Source organism: Hippocampus bargibanti, linkage group LG03 (genome assembly GCF_051943395.1).
Source record: "Hippocampus bargibanti isolate YZ-2025 linkage group LG03, ASM5194339v1, whole genome shotgun sequence".
Lineage (NCBI taxonomy): Eukaryota > Metazoa > Chordata > Actinopteri > Syngnathiformes > Syngnathidae > Hippocampus > Hippocampus bargibanti.
The window spans coordinates 4,829,455-4,846,265 of NC_142736.1; the positions used below are offsets into that span (position 1 = coordinate 4,829,455).

The window sequence follows — 16,811 nt, forward strand, 5'->3', positions numbered from 1 at the left end:
GTGCGGGTTATTTGTGGAGCCTGATGGATGGGATATTTAAACATTGCAGTCTACACTCTGCCTTTGAACTATCAATAAAGTTGAAACAAGTCCAAATTTCACTGTTTTCTTTCCATGTTCTCACCTTTTAGCTTTGTTTTTTTTTTTGCTGTTTTGCTTTTTGTTTCAAGCTCTGTCGTCTCCCTTTCGTGTGTGTGTGTTTCTGTTTCTGTAACCCCTCCACCCGCTCACTGATGCGTGTGCCCCTTCCCTCCTCTACCACGGATCTCGACCAATCATGTGTGGCTTTAACTGAAGACTGGGGGCGGGGAAAGCCGGCTGCCATTTCAGGAGATCCAAGAACCGGCTTGTTTGTGAACGACACATCACTCATTGAGGCGCTCCGTGTGTTTTCCGAAAACTAGTTCGTATGCCAAGATTATATTCTCACGAATTTAACGTTCGTAAGGCGAAGAGTTCGTTAGCTAAAGCGATCGTAAGCCGAGGTATCACTGTACTTCAAACCGTGGGGGCACTTACCGCGAGGTGACCCTGTCCATGCCGCTCCTTTGGTCATCCAAAGTGCAGTTGGTCAAGATGGTAGTGAACTCCATGCTGCCGTTGTTCCAGAGCTTCCCGGAGGCCTTCAAGAGGTGGAGGGCGAACTCACCCAGGCGGGAATTTTCCTGGTCAGAAGGCTGCAGAAAACACGGACAAGGATGAGACTGAAGCAAGACCCTTCTCGCAGTCCTGCCGCCTCAACTGTTTCTCGGACTTGGTCAGAGCAAAAGCAGTTGCGGACCAACCTGTGGGGGTTCATTTTTGTACAGAACCAATCCAAGTGATTCAATCCTAAAATTAAACTTGATGGACTCCACACTCTCATCCCGGTCCTCATCCAAGTTGATCTGCTTGCCAGCACCACCTGCAAAATCAAATATGGATGTCAAACGGCGGTGAAATATCAGGGGAGTGCAGTGTGGAAGATGGGCCGTGCAAAAACCTGGCTCAGGGCCTGCGGGTACTCGAAGCTGAGAAGCGGTTCTCGGTCTCGGGTCACTCGGCCGCAGGCTGTCTGCCTCTGCCACATTCTCTGTCAAGATCTTCAGCAGCACCTTCAGATCGTCCTGGCTCAGTGCCACCTACAGGCCACAAAGCAAACATCCTCTTTTAGAGCGTCACGTCGGACGGATCCCGGCTCAAGCAGGATCCTGGCCGAGCTGGGCCTGAGACAAAAGCAGGCTAGCCTACAAAAGGCACGTCAACCGGAACATTCAATGGTTCTCTGTGGTCAGACATCCCCACTAAAAAGGCTGACAAGGACATCCTGACACGAGTCCCCCAAAGAAGGGACACCCACCCCAGAGATATTATCCTGGTCACCTTCATTGGCTTCAGATCCCCGTCCACCTCCACAGCAGCCATCTGGTGGTACCAGGAGGCGGCCAGGTTCCTGCTGACCCTCAGCTTCAGGTTGACGGGCTCAAGAAGCTCGCTGGAGGCTCCACCTGAAGTGGGGTCCAAACAGTTCCTGGCGGACGAGGCACTTGTGATGAAAATCAAGCCATTGTGCTCGCTTCATTCAGACTTCAGTATTGGGTGTCTCACCATGGATTAAAGAAAGCGACTGACCTGGAGAGTTTGAGCTGCGTAAGTTGTACATCCATGTTGTCAATCACAGCGGGGAGGGGGCATCCATCGATGGGCAGCAGGGCGAACGAGTTGGACACGGTGATCAAACCCAGGTCCATGATCAAGGCCTGGTAGGAGGCGGACGACTGGGGGATGACGATCAGAGGCGCCTTCAGCTTGATGTCCGTGGACAGACGAAAGCTTTTCTGAGCCAAGTCCCGAACGCTGGACGCCGCCCTCTCCGCCGCCTGAGCGGTCGCCGCGCTCACAGCGGCTTTGGCCGTCTGGAAGTTATTGGCAAAGTTCTGCGGAAACGCACCAAACATGAGCCTCACACAGAGCGGGTCTAAAGTGCCGATCAGCTGAGAACACCCACCAGGAGGGCCATGACCAACTTGTGCAGGTAGACTACCCGGATGCAGCCCACGTTGAGCTTGACCCGGCCGTCCGTTTTGGACGTATCGGCATAGGCCGAGCCTTCGGTGGCCTTGGGAGTGAGGCTCACGGAGAAGCTGAACACCTCGTCCCCCACGATGGAGATGGCCTGAAGACGGTCAACAGATATTCAAGCGGCGCTCGGTTTTGCGCTCAGCATGCCGGTTTAGGGCCACCTTTTTGTGGATGCTGGCCGGATCCACGTTGAGCACCGCAAAGTCCTTCAGTCGCGCGGACATGTAAGTTTGAGGTCCCTGCACCAGCAGCGTGCCGTGGAGACCTGCGAGATCCGGCAAGACCTTGAAGCGCCGGCGCGAGCCAGAGGAGTCTCCCAAGGGGCCAGCGGGCTGGATTCGCTACCTTGGATTTTGATGTCGGCTATGTCGCTGCATTGGTCGCACACCAGGACATTGAAAGACCCCAGAGCCACCATCACCTTCAGAGAGATGATCTCACCAAGCCCAGATGATGCAGTGGTGTCTGGCGGAAAAGAGAAAGGCGTCGTTGCCTGGAATGCCATCAATCCGTTCCATTTCCCAAAATTCAGGGATAGAACTGAATGATTGGTTGTAACGAAGGCAGTAGCTGGTTTTGGGAGATGAGCATCCTGAGATGTTTCAGGACCACACGACTTTCGAAATGTGACTTTGGCCTTCTTGTAAACCAGGAGCGGGAAGTTGGGTTCCTCGAGAGCTATATCCACGACCCATATTTAATCCCTCCCTACTCCAACAAATCAGATTCAAACAAGCAGCTCATCAACAAGCTCTATCGGAGCCTCTATCGGTCCATGATGCTGCTGCTCGCCTCCTGACTGCTACTCTTAAGAGGGAGCACATAGCTCTTACTCTGGCATCCTTTCACGATACATTTTCGAGTTCTTTTCAAGATCTTATTATTTATCTTCAAATGTTTGAATGGCCTCGCTCCTCCTCCCATACACACCTTCCTGGCGCCTCAGGTCTGCTGACCAGGCATTATTAGAAGGGCCAAGACTTAAACGGAGGCTCCGAGGGGATAGAACCTTTTCCATGTCTGTTCCCTCTCTCTGTAATGACCTGAAACTGAACATTGGTCAAGTCCCCTCGCTGCCTATTTGTAAAACCCGCCTCTTTAAAACTCATTTGGACTATTTGGCATTTGACTCAGACTTGATCTTCGTCTTACTCCCTGGTGCTTTCTAATATATTTGTGACTGCTTTTTTGCCTGTACGTAATAGTTGACCACGTACAGCACTTTAGACCCGGCTTGTCTGATTCAAAGTGCTCGAAAAATACTCTTGACTTGACTTGATGCTGATTTGATTTGTTGTTGTATTGGGAAAGTAGAACGTCACACGCGGAGCACGAAGGAAGCCAACCATGGACTTACCCGACTTGGCCGCTGTCGTTTTTCCGTCTTCGGTCTTGGGGCTGAGCGCCCTCTCGGGAGACGCCATCGCGCTACCCGAAGACAGAGCCCCCGACAGGAAGTTGACGGTCGACAGGAGCGCTTGCGTGTGAAGCATGAGGTCAAGTGAGCTGAAGGTCACCTGTGGGGAAAGGAGACATTCTTTGCACACCACCGCCGCATCCAACGCGATCCACCGTCAGCTCGCGGACTGGTCCCAGGTCGATCGCCAGGGTGGTGCGGCATATGTGCATGTGTTCTCCCTGTGCCTGCCTGGCTACATTTCAAAATCATGCTGGGCACGGACTTTGTGTTGCTGTACCCAAGCGTCACGAGTAGAAATCATTGGAAGGCTTTCAGCAAACGAGGCGGAACGAGGAAGACGACATTTCCTTTGCGCGACTCACGTTGATCATCTGCTCCGTGTTCTTGTAGACGCTGGAGAAGTTAGGACCCTCTCGATCAGCCTGAACCCAATCAGCAAATGTAGTGCAAGTCAAGACTCGGTTGGCCCTGGCCAAAAATGCAGGCCAAGACCTTCTGCGATAGCCTGACCTTGAAGTACTGGACTTTGAGCAGCTCGGATCCAGGCTGTGCCGACGAGCTGACCAGGCAGAGCGGATCTCCGCCCGAGTCTGGAGGACAACATCACAGACAGCATCCAAGACGGTTCGACAAGAACAAGGCGCGTGGTTGGCGGCCGGGATGTGATCGAGAGACAGGGAGTCTAATTTAGGACGTAGGACGACGTAGTTGGGCGGCTCGTTTGGCTAACGCGGAGGCAAAGGAGGCCCAGATGTTGGGGGGACGACTCAGGTTTAGGGAAGGCGGGGACGGTTACCTTTGAACTCCAGACAGGTGAGCGTCATCTTGCTGATGTACGTGGTGGCGCAGGTGTCGTACTTTCTCACTTTGGTGTCAAGGCCCAGGTGGCCAAGGTGGAAGACCAGGAAAGGACGCTCCAGATCCACCTCGGCGTCTGGATTGCGCTTTGGCTTCTTCAGGCTCAGCAGAACCTTGGAGAGGAACCGATGAAAGAAGAGAGTCGAAGGTTTCTTATGCTGCATTGAATATTGATGTAGTTCTAAAACTCAAAAAGCCGGCTGCCATTTTCAGCTCTGTGTTTGGAGCTCGAAGAACCGGCTCGTTCGCGAACGACACAACACTCATTGTGGCGCTCCGTGTGTTTCCCGAACATATACATAAGAAGCCGAAAAACGTCTAGCCAAATAAGAGAGCGCCTCGGAACTGCTCTTTTCACCTCTGTGATTTTAAAGTTTAGGAGGACGTTGACGGGGTTATCGCCGGGCTCCTCGTTAGCGACCGCTCCGTCGCCAGCGGGCCCGGATGGAGGCGCCGCCGGCGTCACTCGCCGCTCTCCGAGCTCGCCCTTCTCTGCGGACCAAGAGAGCGCTCGGGTCACTCAAACTCCCGAGAAGCTGATTTCCGTTTCCGTGACGACTTGCCAGTCACCTGGGGGACCCTTGTCGCCCGCCGCTTCGCGGTGTTCTCGGCTTCCCTCGCCGATGTTCTCCAGCAGGACTTTCATCAGCAGGTTCAGGTCCTCCTCGCCCGCGCTCACCTGCCGGACGCGCTTGGCCTTAGCGCCTTTCAAAACTCTCAAGGTCACTTTACACTCAAAGTACAAGCTTTTCTGTGGGTGAGTAGCGAAGTGACCTTGGGAGTTTTGAAGGGTGCTTGTGAAAGAAATGTATTACAGTGGTACCTCGGTTCTCGACCATAATTCGTTCCAGGACCCTGTTCGAAAAGCGATTTTTTCCGAACACCGAAACCACCTCTTTGCTCCTGTCACTTGCGAGTTGACATAGGGGGGGCTGCCTCTCCCGGCCGTTCTCCACCCGCTGTCATTCTCTAATCACGGACACGCGGCATTTATACGGTTCGCGATCACCTCGCCAATGCCGGATGATTGACTCAACTCGCCACCGTACCTGGACTCTTCCTTCGATGCGCGAGTATATCCGGTCCGAGGTATTTTCCCCGCGTCCCGTAAATTCATGTCATCTTCCGGGATTGCGTAATTTTGCACCCTCGTGTGCCATTTGCTTTATGGCGTAGTAAGCGGGTCGGATCACCCCCTTGCCTTCTTACTCGCTGTGTTTTCTTTGATTTGTGAATAAACATCCTGCTTGGGTAGTACGTGTCTGTTTTGGGATCCCAAACATTCCACTACGTTCCGACGAGTCATCTGCCGTCACTCTCGCTCGGAACGTGACAGCTTTGGATGACTCGGCTACAGAATGTTCTTTTCTCTTAAAATATCTATCCAATGACACTTGCTCTCATTCCCACGGTCACATCACTAGATTTCACAGCCTCCTTATTCTTTAATATCGTACTGAACGTAGATTTCGCCATGCTGTATTCCCTCGCCAGATCAGACACTCGCACACCTCCTTCATATTTTGCGATTATTTCTTTCTTGAATGCAATAGTTGTACGCACTACTTTTCTTTTGTCACTTTAAGCATCACTTACTTTCTTTGGAGGCATGATTAGGGGCTAAAACTCTTCGTACACCTATATTAAACGCTAGAGCAAAACGCAGCACGTCCGCTAGCGACAACAGTTGGCCCGTGCGCCGCTCAGCTCCCCACCCTCGCGTCGTATTGGCATTCGAACACCGATTGATGTTCGAGCGCCGAAGCAAGAATATCTCGAATATTTTGTTCGAACACCGATTTGTTCGAACACTGAGGCGTTCGAGAACCGAGGTACCACTGTATTATTATTATTATTATTATTATTATTACTGTATCTATTAGCTAGCTAGGTGGCCAACTATCGATTTGCTATCTATTCGCTGTCTAGCTGGCTTGCTAGCTATCATTTCGCTATCTAGCTATGTGGCTATCTATTAGCGACTGTTTCATGTGACTGTAAAGTGACCTTCAGAGTTTTGAAAGATGCTTATGAATGAAATGTATTATTATTATTACTGGATCTATTAGCTAGCTAGCTACCCAACTATCTATTTGCTATCTATTAGCTGTCAAGCTGGCTTGCTAGCTATCTAGCTAGCTATCATTTAGCTATATAGCTGGCTAGGTAGCTATCTATTAGCTACTGTATCCTGCGACTGTAAAGTGACCTTGAGACTTTTGAAAGGTGCTTATAAATGAAATGCATTATTATTATTACTGCATCTATTAGCTAGCTAGCTACCTAACTATCTATTAGCTGTCTGGCTGGCTCGCTAGCTATCTAGCTAGCTATCATTTAGCTATCTAGCTGGCTTGGTAGCGATCTATTAGCTACTGTATCCTGTGACAATAAAGTGGCCTTGAGAGTTTTGAAAGGTGCTTATAAATGAAATGTATTATTATTATTATTCGTGTATCGATTAGCTAGCTAGCTAGCTTTCTACCTATTTTAGTTACTTCCGTGTAGTAATAGTAGTAGTAGTAGTGCGCCGGCGGGTCAAGGCAACGCAGCCCGACCGTTACCTTCAGGGAGCGCAGGACCCCTTGCACGTGCATGGCGGGGATCTTGTGGAACCAGGACGACGCCGTGTTCCTGGTGACCGCCAGTTCCACGTTGATGGGCTCCAGGATCTCGATGTCCGGCGCTGAAGAGGGGTCGGCCCCCAGGGTTGCCCTGCGGACCGACCCCTCAGAGACCTTCTCATTTCCATTCGGGCGGTTAGCGCGAGACGGCGACGGCTACCTGGAGAGCTTGAGCCGCGTGAGCCGAACGTCCATCCTGTCCACCACGACAGGTAGCGAAGATCCCGAGGCGGACAGGAGGCTGAAGCCGTTGGACACGGTGATGAGGCCGAGGTCCACCAGGACGGCGTTGCGGGAGAGCGACGACTGCGGCACCACGATGAGCGGCGCTTTCAGCTTGATGTCCATCAGCAGACGGAAGCTTTTGTGGGCCAAATGCCGCACGCCGGACGCCGCTTTCTCCGCCGCCTGAGCCGTGGCTGTGCTCACCGCTTCTTTGGCCGTGTGGAAGTGGTCCGCATACATCTAAACCAGAGATGACAAATGAGAAAAAAAGGCGGGTGGGGGACGGGTTCAGGATGACTGTATATATACAGTTATACCTTGGCTTACGAACTTAATTGGTTCCCAGACAGAGGGTGTAAGGCAAAAAGTGTGTATCCCAAAAATTAATTTCCCATAGGAAACGATTAAAATGAGAATAATCCATTCCCAGGTCCGCATAAAACATAATTTTCTACTTTCTAATTTTCTAAGCCTTAATTATTATTTTATGTACAGTGAAGCCTCGGTTTACGAACCCCTTAGCTTACGAACTTTTCGGTTTACAAACATTTATGAAAATTTTACCTTGGCATACAAACTATTTTTCGGGATACACACGGAGCTGCCACAATGAGTGATGTGTCATTCGCGAACGAGCCCGTTCTCCTAACAAGAAAATGGTGGCCACTGTTTTTGCCCTCTATTCCCCACCCCCAGTCTTCGGTTAAAGCCACGGGATTGGTCAAGAACGCAGCAATGGAGGATGAGGTTACAGACAGAGAGAGAGTGAGGTCGTTCTCCAAAAAACAAAAAAAAACAAAATGCCGTCTTCGGTTAAAGCTACCTGACACAGAGAGAGTGAGAAGACACACACGAAAGGGAGATGACAGAGCTTGAAAAAAAAGTATGAGTGTGAGAATAGTGAGAAAATGGATCGAAAACAGTTAAAACATCCCATCAATAAGGCTCCAAAAATAACCCGCACAAGTCATCTGTACACTTGATGCAAAGAGCTATCAACCCAGCTAAACAGATCACAATTGACGAAGAACGAGATACAATTATCACAGAGAAAGCACCTACAAGGGATCATTCCTCAAGATGGTGAAAGAAGCTTATGTTCCTCATCAAGTTTTTAATGCTGAGGAAACCGGACCTATAAGCAAGGGAACCAGCTATTAATGAAGTTCCTAGTGTGTCTGCCTGCATCTGTTGCTGTTGCAAGATCACAACTTCTAAGATGTACAACTCAGAGCTCCTTGAGACACTCGATGCAAAAAGCTTTCTATTCCATCAAGCCATTAACGACCATCACAAAGCTAAATATAATGACTTTATTGTATAGTACAGTTTAGTTCTTTAATCATAATACTATAACACATTTATTATACATAAAATAAGGTATATTTTGTGTAGTTTTAAGGCTTAGAAAATGAGAAAGTAAAAATTTTTATTAGTTTTATGGGGTCCTGGGAACGGATTATTCTCATTTTAATGGTTTCATATGGGAAATATTTTTTTGGGATACACACTCTGTCTGGTAACCAATTAAGTTCGTAAGTCAAGGTCCCACTGTATATTAAATGTGCTATGGTATTATAATTAACCTTCTTTCACCATCTTGAGGAATGATCCCTTATAAGTGCTTTCTTTGCGATAATTTTACCTAGTTCCTCATCAATTGTGTTCTGTTTAGCTGGGTTGATAGCTTTTTGCATCAAGCTTGTGCGGGTTATTTGTGGAGCCTGATTGATGGGAATTTTAACCTTGCAGTCTACACTCAAAGTTGAAATCCATTTTCTCACTCTCTGTCGTCTGCCTGTCTCTTTAATGTTTAAACCACGACCGATGCTATTGTTTGATTGCAAATTTGAATCGTCTATCAAATTAGAAGCTGTTCTCTCCACAAAGGCAAATCCTTCGCTCCATTCAAACAGATTTTTTTTACTCATTTGCTTAATCAAAAGGGGTTGTTTACCTGTTTCAACATCAACGGTACCTAAGTCAGTAACATCCAATCAAAATCGCGCTTTCGGCCAACACAAGCCCAAACAGGAAATGAACAGCAAAAAAGCAAGAATACATATTTAGTTTATCGGGTCATTTTAGTCTTTAAGTCAGAAATCCGCCGATCTGCGGAAAATTCTCCTCCGTGCTAAACACAGGAGAGTGACGTCCAGGGAGCAGACACGGATCGAGTGCGCCACCTCCCGTGCCCTCCCCAATCTTCCCAAGGCGACTTGGGCCCCTTGAGCAAGCGTAGCAATTGTAGCTTGTTGACATGAACCAGAGCGGCGGGCGGCGCACTGACCAGAAGCGACTTGAGGAACTTGTGCAGGTAGACCATCTTGATGCAGCCCAGGCGCAAGGTGACCTTGGCGTCCACCTTGGATGTGTCCGTGTAGCCGTCGCCCTCTGTGGCGCCCGGGAACAAACTCAGCTTGAAGCTGAACACCTCCTCGCCCACGATGGACACCGCCTAGACAAAACAAACACCAACGCCAAACATTTGCTAAGTTTTTCTGTGGGTAGGCAGCGGAAGCCACACGCGCAAGCGTTCACTCAACCAGGAAGTAACTCAAATAGATAGAAAGCTAGTTAGCTAGCTAATAGACAGCTAATAGATACCTAAGTAACTCGGATAGAAAGCTAGCTAGCTAACAGATAGCTAGTCAGGCCGTCACTCAACCCGGAAGTAGCTCAGATAGAAAGCTAGCTAGCTCATAGACAGCTAATAGATAGCTAAGTAATTTGGATAGAAAGCTAGATAGCTAATAGATAGCTAACAGATAGCTAGCTAGGCCTTCACTCAACCTGGAAGAAACTCGGATAGAAAGCTAGCTAGCTAATAAACAGCTAATAGATAGCTAAGTAACTCGGATAGAAAGCTAGCTAGCTAATAGACAGCTAACAGATAGCTAGATAGTTTTTCTGTGGGTGAGCAGCGGCAGTCACACGCGCCAGCGTTCATTAAACCCAGAAGTAACTCAAATAGATAGAAAGATAGCTAGCCAATAGATAGCTAATAGCTAGCTAGCTAGATAGGTAGTCAGCTAGCTAGTTATCTAATAGCTAATAGATGGTGAGCTAGATTGCCGGCCAGCCAGCTAGATAGCAAAAAGCTAGTTAGTGAGATAGCTAGCCAAATAGCTGTATAGCTAGATAAATAAATCAAGAAATATTCATACAATTTCAAGAAATTTGAGTCAAAGTATAAAGTCTTCGTCAAACAAAACCCCTTGTCAACTTGAACCAGAAGATTGTCCAATCAGAGACGGGATATCACAACACAATCATAAATGCAAATGGTCAATATTCACGTGCAATTGACCCCTGCAACGTGTTGTCCTCAAGCACCACATCTGTTTACAGACAATAGGCGTGAAAGACAAGGCCCGGGGGCCAAATCTGGCCTGCCACATCATTTTATTCGGCCCGCCAAAGCAAATCAAACTTGTGAAATTTCATGCTCGTTCACCGAGCTAGCTAGTGAGCAAGCTAGCTGGATCTCTTTCTATTTAGCTAGCTGGCTAATCACTAACATCACACGCGTGTAAATCAAGGCCCGGGGGCCAAATCTGGACCGCCACATCATTTTATTCAGTCCGCGAAAGAAAATCAAACTTGCGAAATTCCATGCTCGTTGACCGAGCTAGCGAGTGCGTAAGATAGCCGGGTCTCTTTCTATTTAGCGAGCGGGCTAATCTATCTATCTATCTATCTATCTATCTATCTATCTATCTATCTATCTATCTATCTATCTATCTATCTATTAGCTATCTATCTATGTAGCTAGATAGCTATTAGCTATCTAGCTAGCTAGCTATTTGAGTCAGAAAATATATTAGCTATCTATCTAGCTAGCTATTAACTAGCTATTAGCTAGCTAGCTTTGTATCTATTTGAGTTATTCCGGGTTGAGGGAACGCTGGTGCCTGTGGCTGCCGCTGCTGACCGTGAGAGTTTTGAAAGGTGTTTAGAAATTTTTATTGTCATTATTATTACCCAGCTGGCTATCGAGCTCGCTACCTCGCTGGCAATCTATAATCTATGTGGCTGGGTCGCTCGCTATCCAGTTGGCTATCTATTAGTTATACGGCTACCTAGCTAGATGTCTATCTATTAGCTATCTATTAGTTATCTATTAGCTAGCTAGCTAACTTTCTATCTATTTGAGTTATTCCGGGTTGAGTGAACGTTGGCGCGTGTGGCTATCGCTGCTCACCCACAGAAAAACGTATCCTATGAATGTAAAGAACCCTTGAGAGTTTTGAAAGGCGCTTAGAAACTAGCTAACTAGATTACTATCTATTTGAGTTACTTTCGGGTTGAGTGAACGCTGGCGTGTGTGGCTATCGCTGCTCACCCACAGAAAAACTGATCCTGTGACTGTAAAGTGACCTTGAGAGTTTTGAAAGGCGCTTATAAATCAAATGTATTATGATTATTATTATTATTACGACTACTATTACTACTATCACTACTATTACTATTACAGTAAAGTCTCGTTATATCGATATCGGATATATCGATAGTCCCGGTTATATCGATGCTATTTTTATGCACGCATGGAGAAATTTACATGCAAACAGGGTCGGATATATCGATAGTCCCGGTTATATCGATATTTTTTCGGACTCCCTTGAATATCGATATAACGAGACTTTACTGTATTACTATTATTGTTACTATTATTATTACTATTATTATTACTAAGATTTTTACTATTATTACGATTATGATGATGATGATTATTATTATTATTATTATTATTATGATTAAAAGGAAGTTTGTCTCCCAACCTTTTTGTGGAGGCACTTGGGGTTGACGTCGGTCACCACGATGTCTCGGAGGCGGGCGAACGCCTCCGTCCGCTTGGCCTGCACCAGCACCGACGCGTCCATGCCTGCCGTCAGATCATGGCCGCCGCCGGAAAGTCGGACAAATGAAAGCAGCCAACGTGGTTAGCGCTCACAGCCACGTCGTCAGTGCCGCCCAGGCCATTCCGAGGAAAGCTTGCCACGGCGTCCGTCCGGCCTTTGCTTACCTTGCACTCGAATGTCGGCAATGCTGCGGCGCTCGTCGGAAAGCTCCACGTGGAAACATCCCAGCACGGCAAACAACTTGAAGCTGAACACTTCCGTGTCTTTCGCGCCTTTCCACGCTGAGGGCGAGGGGAGGAAACAAAGTGTTTGAGTCAAAGGGGGAGAAATAATAACAACAACTATAATAATAATAATAATAATAATAATAATAATAATAATACAATTAATTTATAAGCGCCTTTCAAAACTAATAATGAAAATAATGAAAATAATAATAATTTCATTTGTAAGCGCCTTTCAAAACTAATACTAAAACGAACTAAAAATAATAATAACAACAACTATAATAATAATACATTTCATTTATAAGCGCCTTTCAAAACTAATAATAACAATAATTATAGTAATAATAATAATAATAGTAATAGTAGTAGTAATAGTCATAGTAATAAACTTCATTTATAAGCGCCTTTCAAAACTAATAATAATAGTAATAGTAATTGTAATATAATAATAATAATCCATTATCCATTGTCTATCTAGCTAGCTAACTATTAGTTATATAGCTATCTAGCTAGCTAACAGTCTAACTTGCTATCCATTAGCTATAAAGCTAGCTAGCTATAAGCTATATAGCTTGCTAGCTGTCTAACTGGCTATCCATTATCTATCTAGCTGGATATCTATTAGTTATATAGGCATCTAGCTAGCAAATAATAATAATAGTCATAATAATAATAATAATAGTCATAATAATAATAATAATAATAGTAATAATAAAATAAGGACTGGTGCAAAGACTATTTTAGTTATCTGGCTGGCTAGCTAGCTGGCTATCTATTAGTTATATAGCTATCTAGCTAGCTAGCTGTCTAACTGGCTATCCATTAGCTATCCAGCTGGCTATCTATTAGTTATATAGCTATCGAGCTAGCTCACAGTCTAACTGGCTATTCATTAGCTATCTGGCTGGTTATCTATTAAGTTATATAGGCATCTAGCTAGCAAGCTGTCTAACTGGCTATCCATTAGCTATCTGGCTGGCTATCAGTTATATAGCTATCTAGCTTGCTAGCTGTCTAACTGGCTATCTATTAGTTATATAGGCATCTAGCGAGCAAGCTGTCGAACTGGCTATCCATTATCTATCTAGCTAGCTAACTATTAGTTATATAGCTATCTAGCTAGCTAACAGTCTAACTTGCTATCCATTAGCTATAAAGCTAGCTAGCTATAAGCTATATAGCTTGCTAGCTGTCTAACTGGCTATCCATTATCTATCTAGCTGGATATCTATTAGTTATATAAGCATCTAGCTAGCAAATAATAATAATAGTCATAATAATAATAATAATAATAGTCATAATAATAATAATAATAGTAATAATAAAATAAGGACTGGTGCAAAGACTATTTTAGTTATCTGGCTGGCTAGCTAGCTGGCTATCTATTAGTTATATAGCTATCTAGCTAGCTAGCTGTCTAACTGGCTATCCATTAGCTATCCAGCTGGCTATCTATTAGTTATATAGCTATCGAGCTAGCTCACAGTCTAACTGGCTATTCATTAGCTATCTGGCTGGTTATCTATTAAGTTATATAGGCATCTAGCTAGCAAGCTGTCTAACTGGCTATCCATTAGCTATCTGGCTGGCTATCAGTTATATAGCTATCTAGCTTGCTAGCTGTCTAACTGGCTATCTATTAGTTATATAGGCATCTAGCGAGCAAGCTGTCGAACTGGCTATCCATTATCTATTTAGCTAGCTAACTATTAGTTATATAGCTATCTAGCTAGCTAACAGTCTAACTTGCTATACATTAGCTATAAAGCTAGCTAGCTATTAGCTATATAGCTTGCTAGCTGTCTAACTGGCTATCCATTATCTATCTAGCTGGATATCTATTAATTATATAGGCATCTAGCTAGCAAGCTGTCTAACTGCCTATCCATTAGCTATCTGGCTGGCTATCAGGTATATAGCTATCTAGCTTGCTAGCTGTCTAACTGGCTATCTATTAGTTATATAAGCATCTAGCTAGCAAGCTGTCTAACTGGCTATCCATTAGCTATCTAGCTACCTAACTATTATATAGCTATCTAGCTAGCTAACAGTCTAACTTGATATCCATTAGCTATAAAGCTAGCTAGCTATTAGCTATATAGCTATCTATGTAGATAGCTGTCTAACTGGCTATCCATTAGCTATCTATTGGCTATCTATTAGCTAGCTAGCTAACTTTCTATCTATTTGAGTTATTCCGGGTTGAGCTAGCTTTCCATCAATTTGAGTTTCTTCCGGGTTGAATGAACGCTGGCGGGTGTGGCTGCCGCTGCTCACCCACAGAAAAACGTATCCTGCGACTGAAACGTGACTGTGAGAGTTTTGAAAGGCGCTTAGAAATGAAATGTATTATTATTTTAACTCATTCACTGCCATTCCCGAATTAATTTGGGAATTGAAATGCATGACGTGGACCGCCAATTTCGAATTTGTTTGGGTTTTGTTATTGCCGATAAAGCACTGGTCCGACCTCTGGCGAAGTTTTTCCATTTCACAAAGGGCATCATTTGCTTTTTTCAATGTTAGCACTTAGTTACAGCTTTAGCGCTATATAAATCAATACGGATTGTATTTTGTACAGCCCCCCCATTTCAAACTCATATAACTCCAGACCCATATCACTTAGGAATTAACTCTTTGTTTTGCTGAGGAAAGGCATGTTGATGTCGTCCTAAAAGTAAATATTCTATGGGTTCTGGAATTCGAGTGAAAATGACAATAACCCTGGCACAGGAGTCGACACCTTTTTGCACGTCGTCGGCAGTCAACAAGCTACAGGCACATTTGTGACAATGAAATGTTAAACAAGTTTCTTCCCCTTAGAACTGTTTGTCCTTTTTTTAGGAGCCTTTTCAGAGCAAATTAAGGCACGTTTGAACCTGAGCCTCACCCGTCCTCCCTCGGTCTTTGTCCACCGGCTTCCTGACATCTGCAAGGCCACCGCGTTCCGAAAGGAACTGCGATGCGACGGCGCTGGACAGGAAGTCCATGGTGGACAGTAAGGCTTTGGCATCCAGAAGAAAGTCCAGCGATGAAAACTCCACCTGGGACGCGGCACAGTCAGAACTGGTGGTCAAATGGCCCATGTTTGCAATCGATTAAAGAATTTATTCCGTGCCATTTTGAGGCAACATTGGGGGGGAAATGGATGGCCCCGGCTTGTGGGTTAGGCATCTTAGACAAGTGGTGTCAAACATACGGCCCGCGGACCGAAACCAGCCCCGAAGGAGGTTTGATCAGGTCCGCAGGATCATTTAAAGGACAACCGACGTCTCCGGATAAGTTGTGTCAATAATTTGTAAAATGGCTTCAAATGACTTCTACTGAACGTATTTTACAAAGATTCCACCGCATATAGCTATATTTTACCCTTTAAGACTCGCGCTGAATATTCCGGAACTCTTGTTTTTGAGCTGGTGACGAGTCCGTACGTGACATCACTGAAGGAACGCCCCTGACCGAATAAAAGGACATATTGTAGCAGACCTTCCATCACATCAATGCATTTTGCTGTGCTTGTTTGGTCTGAAAACGTCATGTTGCACCAAAAAGAGCCAGAAGAGGGCGACCAAGCTCCATATAAGGAATTTATCAGCCTGTGGAAACGGGCTGATTCTTTCCTCATAGGAGCTCGGTGGCCATTTTCTGCCTCTTTTTGGGTGAGACATTTCCCTCCAAATGTTGCCTCAAAACGGCACGGAATAAATTCACGAACTGGGGGCGGGACTTTCTGAAAAATGCCCAATTCGCAGCTCAATTTTTTGCAGATTTTGGACACTAAGTCATTTTTTTTGGTGTTTTGCATTTGACTAAAAATATCAGCCGGTGTGTTTTGGGTATTATAGATGCTATAAAACGTTTTTCGGATGTCAGTTAGGAAACAAAAAAGTGACGTCGGTTGTCCTTTAAAAGTGGAAAAAATGCACAAATGACATGGAATTCAGATTTTAATGGGTGTAATTCAAGAACTGACCACTAGGGGGCAGAGTGGTGCTGTTTCGATCAACATAGAAGAAAACAGCCGTGTTTCTTTTCAACCGCGGTTTCAACACCTTCATTAGCCAAAATGTCAGACTCTACTTAGCTTTCAGCCACAGCCGAGAAGTCAATGAAGCAGCAGTAAAATCCAGCTATCTAATTGCTAGCCAAATAGCATTAGCATCAAAGCCGTATTCCAACGGCGACTGGCAGCTGAACTTGTATGTCGAGACAAGCGACATGGCTATCTACCTAGCTACCTATCTAGCTGGCTACTTGGCTGGCTTTCTAGATAGCTACCTGGCTCCCAATCGAGCTAGCTACTTAGCTGGCTATCGATTAGCTATTTGCCTGGCAAGCTATCTAGCTGGCTATCTATTAGTTATATAGCTATCTATTTATGTAGCAAGCTGGCTATCTATCAGCTAGCTAGCTAGCTTTCTATCTATTGTTTGGGTTTTGTTATTGCCGATAAAGCACTGGTCCGACCTCTGGCGAAGTTTTTCCATTTCACAAAGGGCATCATTTGCTTTTTTTCAATGTTAGCACTTAGTTA

General features: G+C 45.5%; 1 protein-coding gene across 1 annotated transcript in view; it reads right to left on the reverse strand.

The window, feature by feature from the left end:
- vps13c (vacuolar protein sorting 13 homolog C) overlaps nucleotides 1–16,811 on the reverse strand; it is a 72,779-nt gene that overhangs the window by 22,235 nt on the left and 33,733 nt on the right. Inside the window, exons 32-50 of the mRNA XM_088991736.1 lie at nucleotides 12,215–12,331; nucleotides 11,970–12,073; nucleotides 9,479–9,646; nucleotides 7,124–7,428; nucleotides 6,904–7,054; nucleotides 4,910–5,018; nucleotides 4,698–4,831; nucleotides 4,278–4,452; nucleotides 3,992–4,071; nucleotides 3,844–3,903; nucleotides 3,419–3,578; nucleotides 2,407–2,526; nucleotides 2,223–2,326; nucleotides 1,988–2,155; nucleotides 1,612–1,916; nucleotides 1,363–1,510; nucleotides 983–1,121; nucleotides 786–904; nucleotides 520–677 (exon numbers count right to left, since the gene is read on the reverse strand). Of these exons, the coding sequence (XP_088847862.1) occupies nucleotides 520–677; nucleotides 786–904; nucleotides 983–1,121; nucleotides 1,363–1,510; nucleotides 1,612–1,916; nucleotides 1,988–2,155; nucleotides 2,223–2,326; nucleotides 2,407–2,526; nucleotides 3,419–3,578; nucleotides 3,844–3,903; nucleotides 3,992–4,071; nucleotides 4,278–4,452; nucleotides 4,698–4,831; nucleotides 4,910–5,018; nucleotides 6,904–7,054; nucleotides 7,124–7,428; nucleotides 9,479–9,646; nucleotides 11,970–12,073; nucleotides 12,215–12,331 (2,824 nt within the window). The remainder of the gene's footprint in view (nucleotides 1–519; nucleotides 678–785; nucleotides 905–982; nucleotides 1,122–1,362; nucleotides 1,511–1,611; nucleotides 1,917–1,987; nucleotides 2,156–2,222; nucleotides 2,327–2,406; nucleotides 2,527–3,418; nucleotides 3,579–3,843; nucleotides 3,904–3,991; nucleotides 4,072–4,277; nucleotides 4,453–4,697; nucleotides 4,832–4,909; nucleotides 5,019–6,903; nucleotides 7,055–7,123; nucleotides 7,429–9,478; nucleotides 9,647–11,969; nucleotides 12,074–12,214; nucleotides 12,332–16,811) is intronic.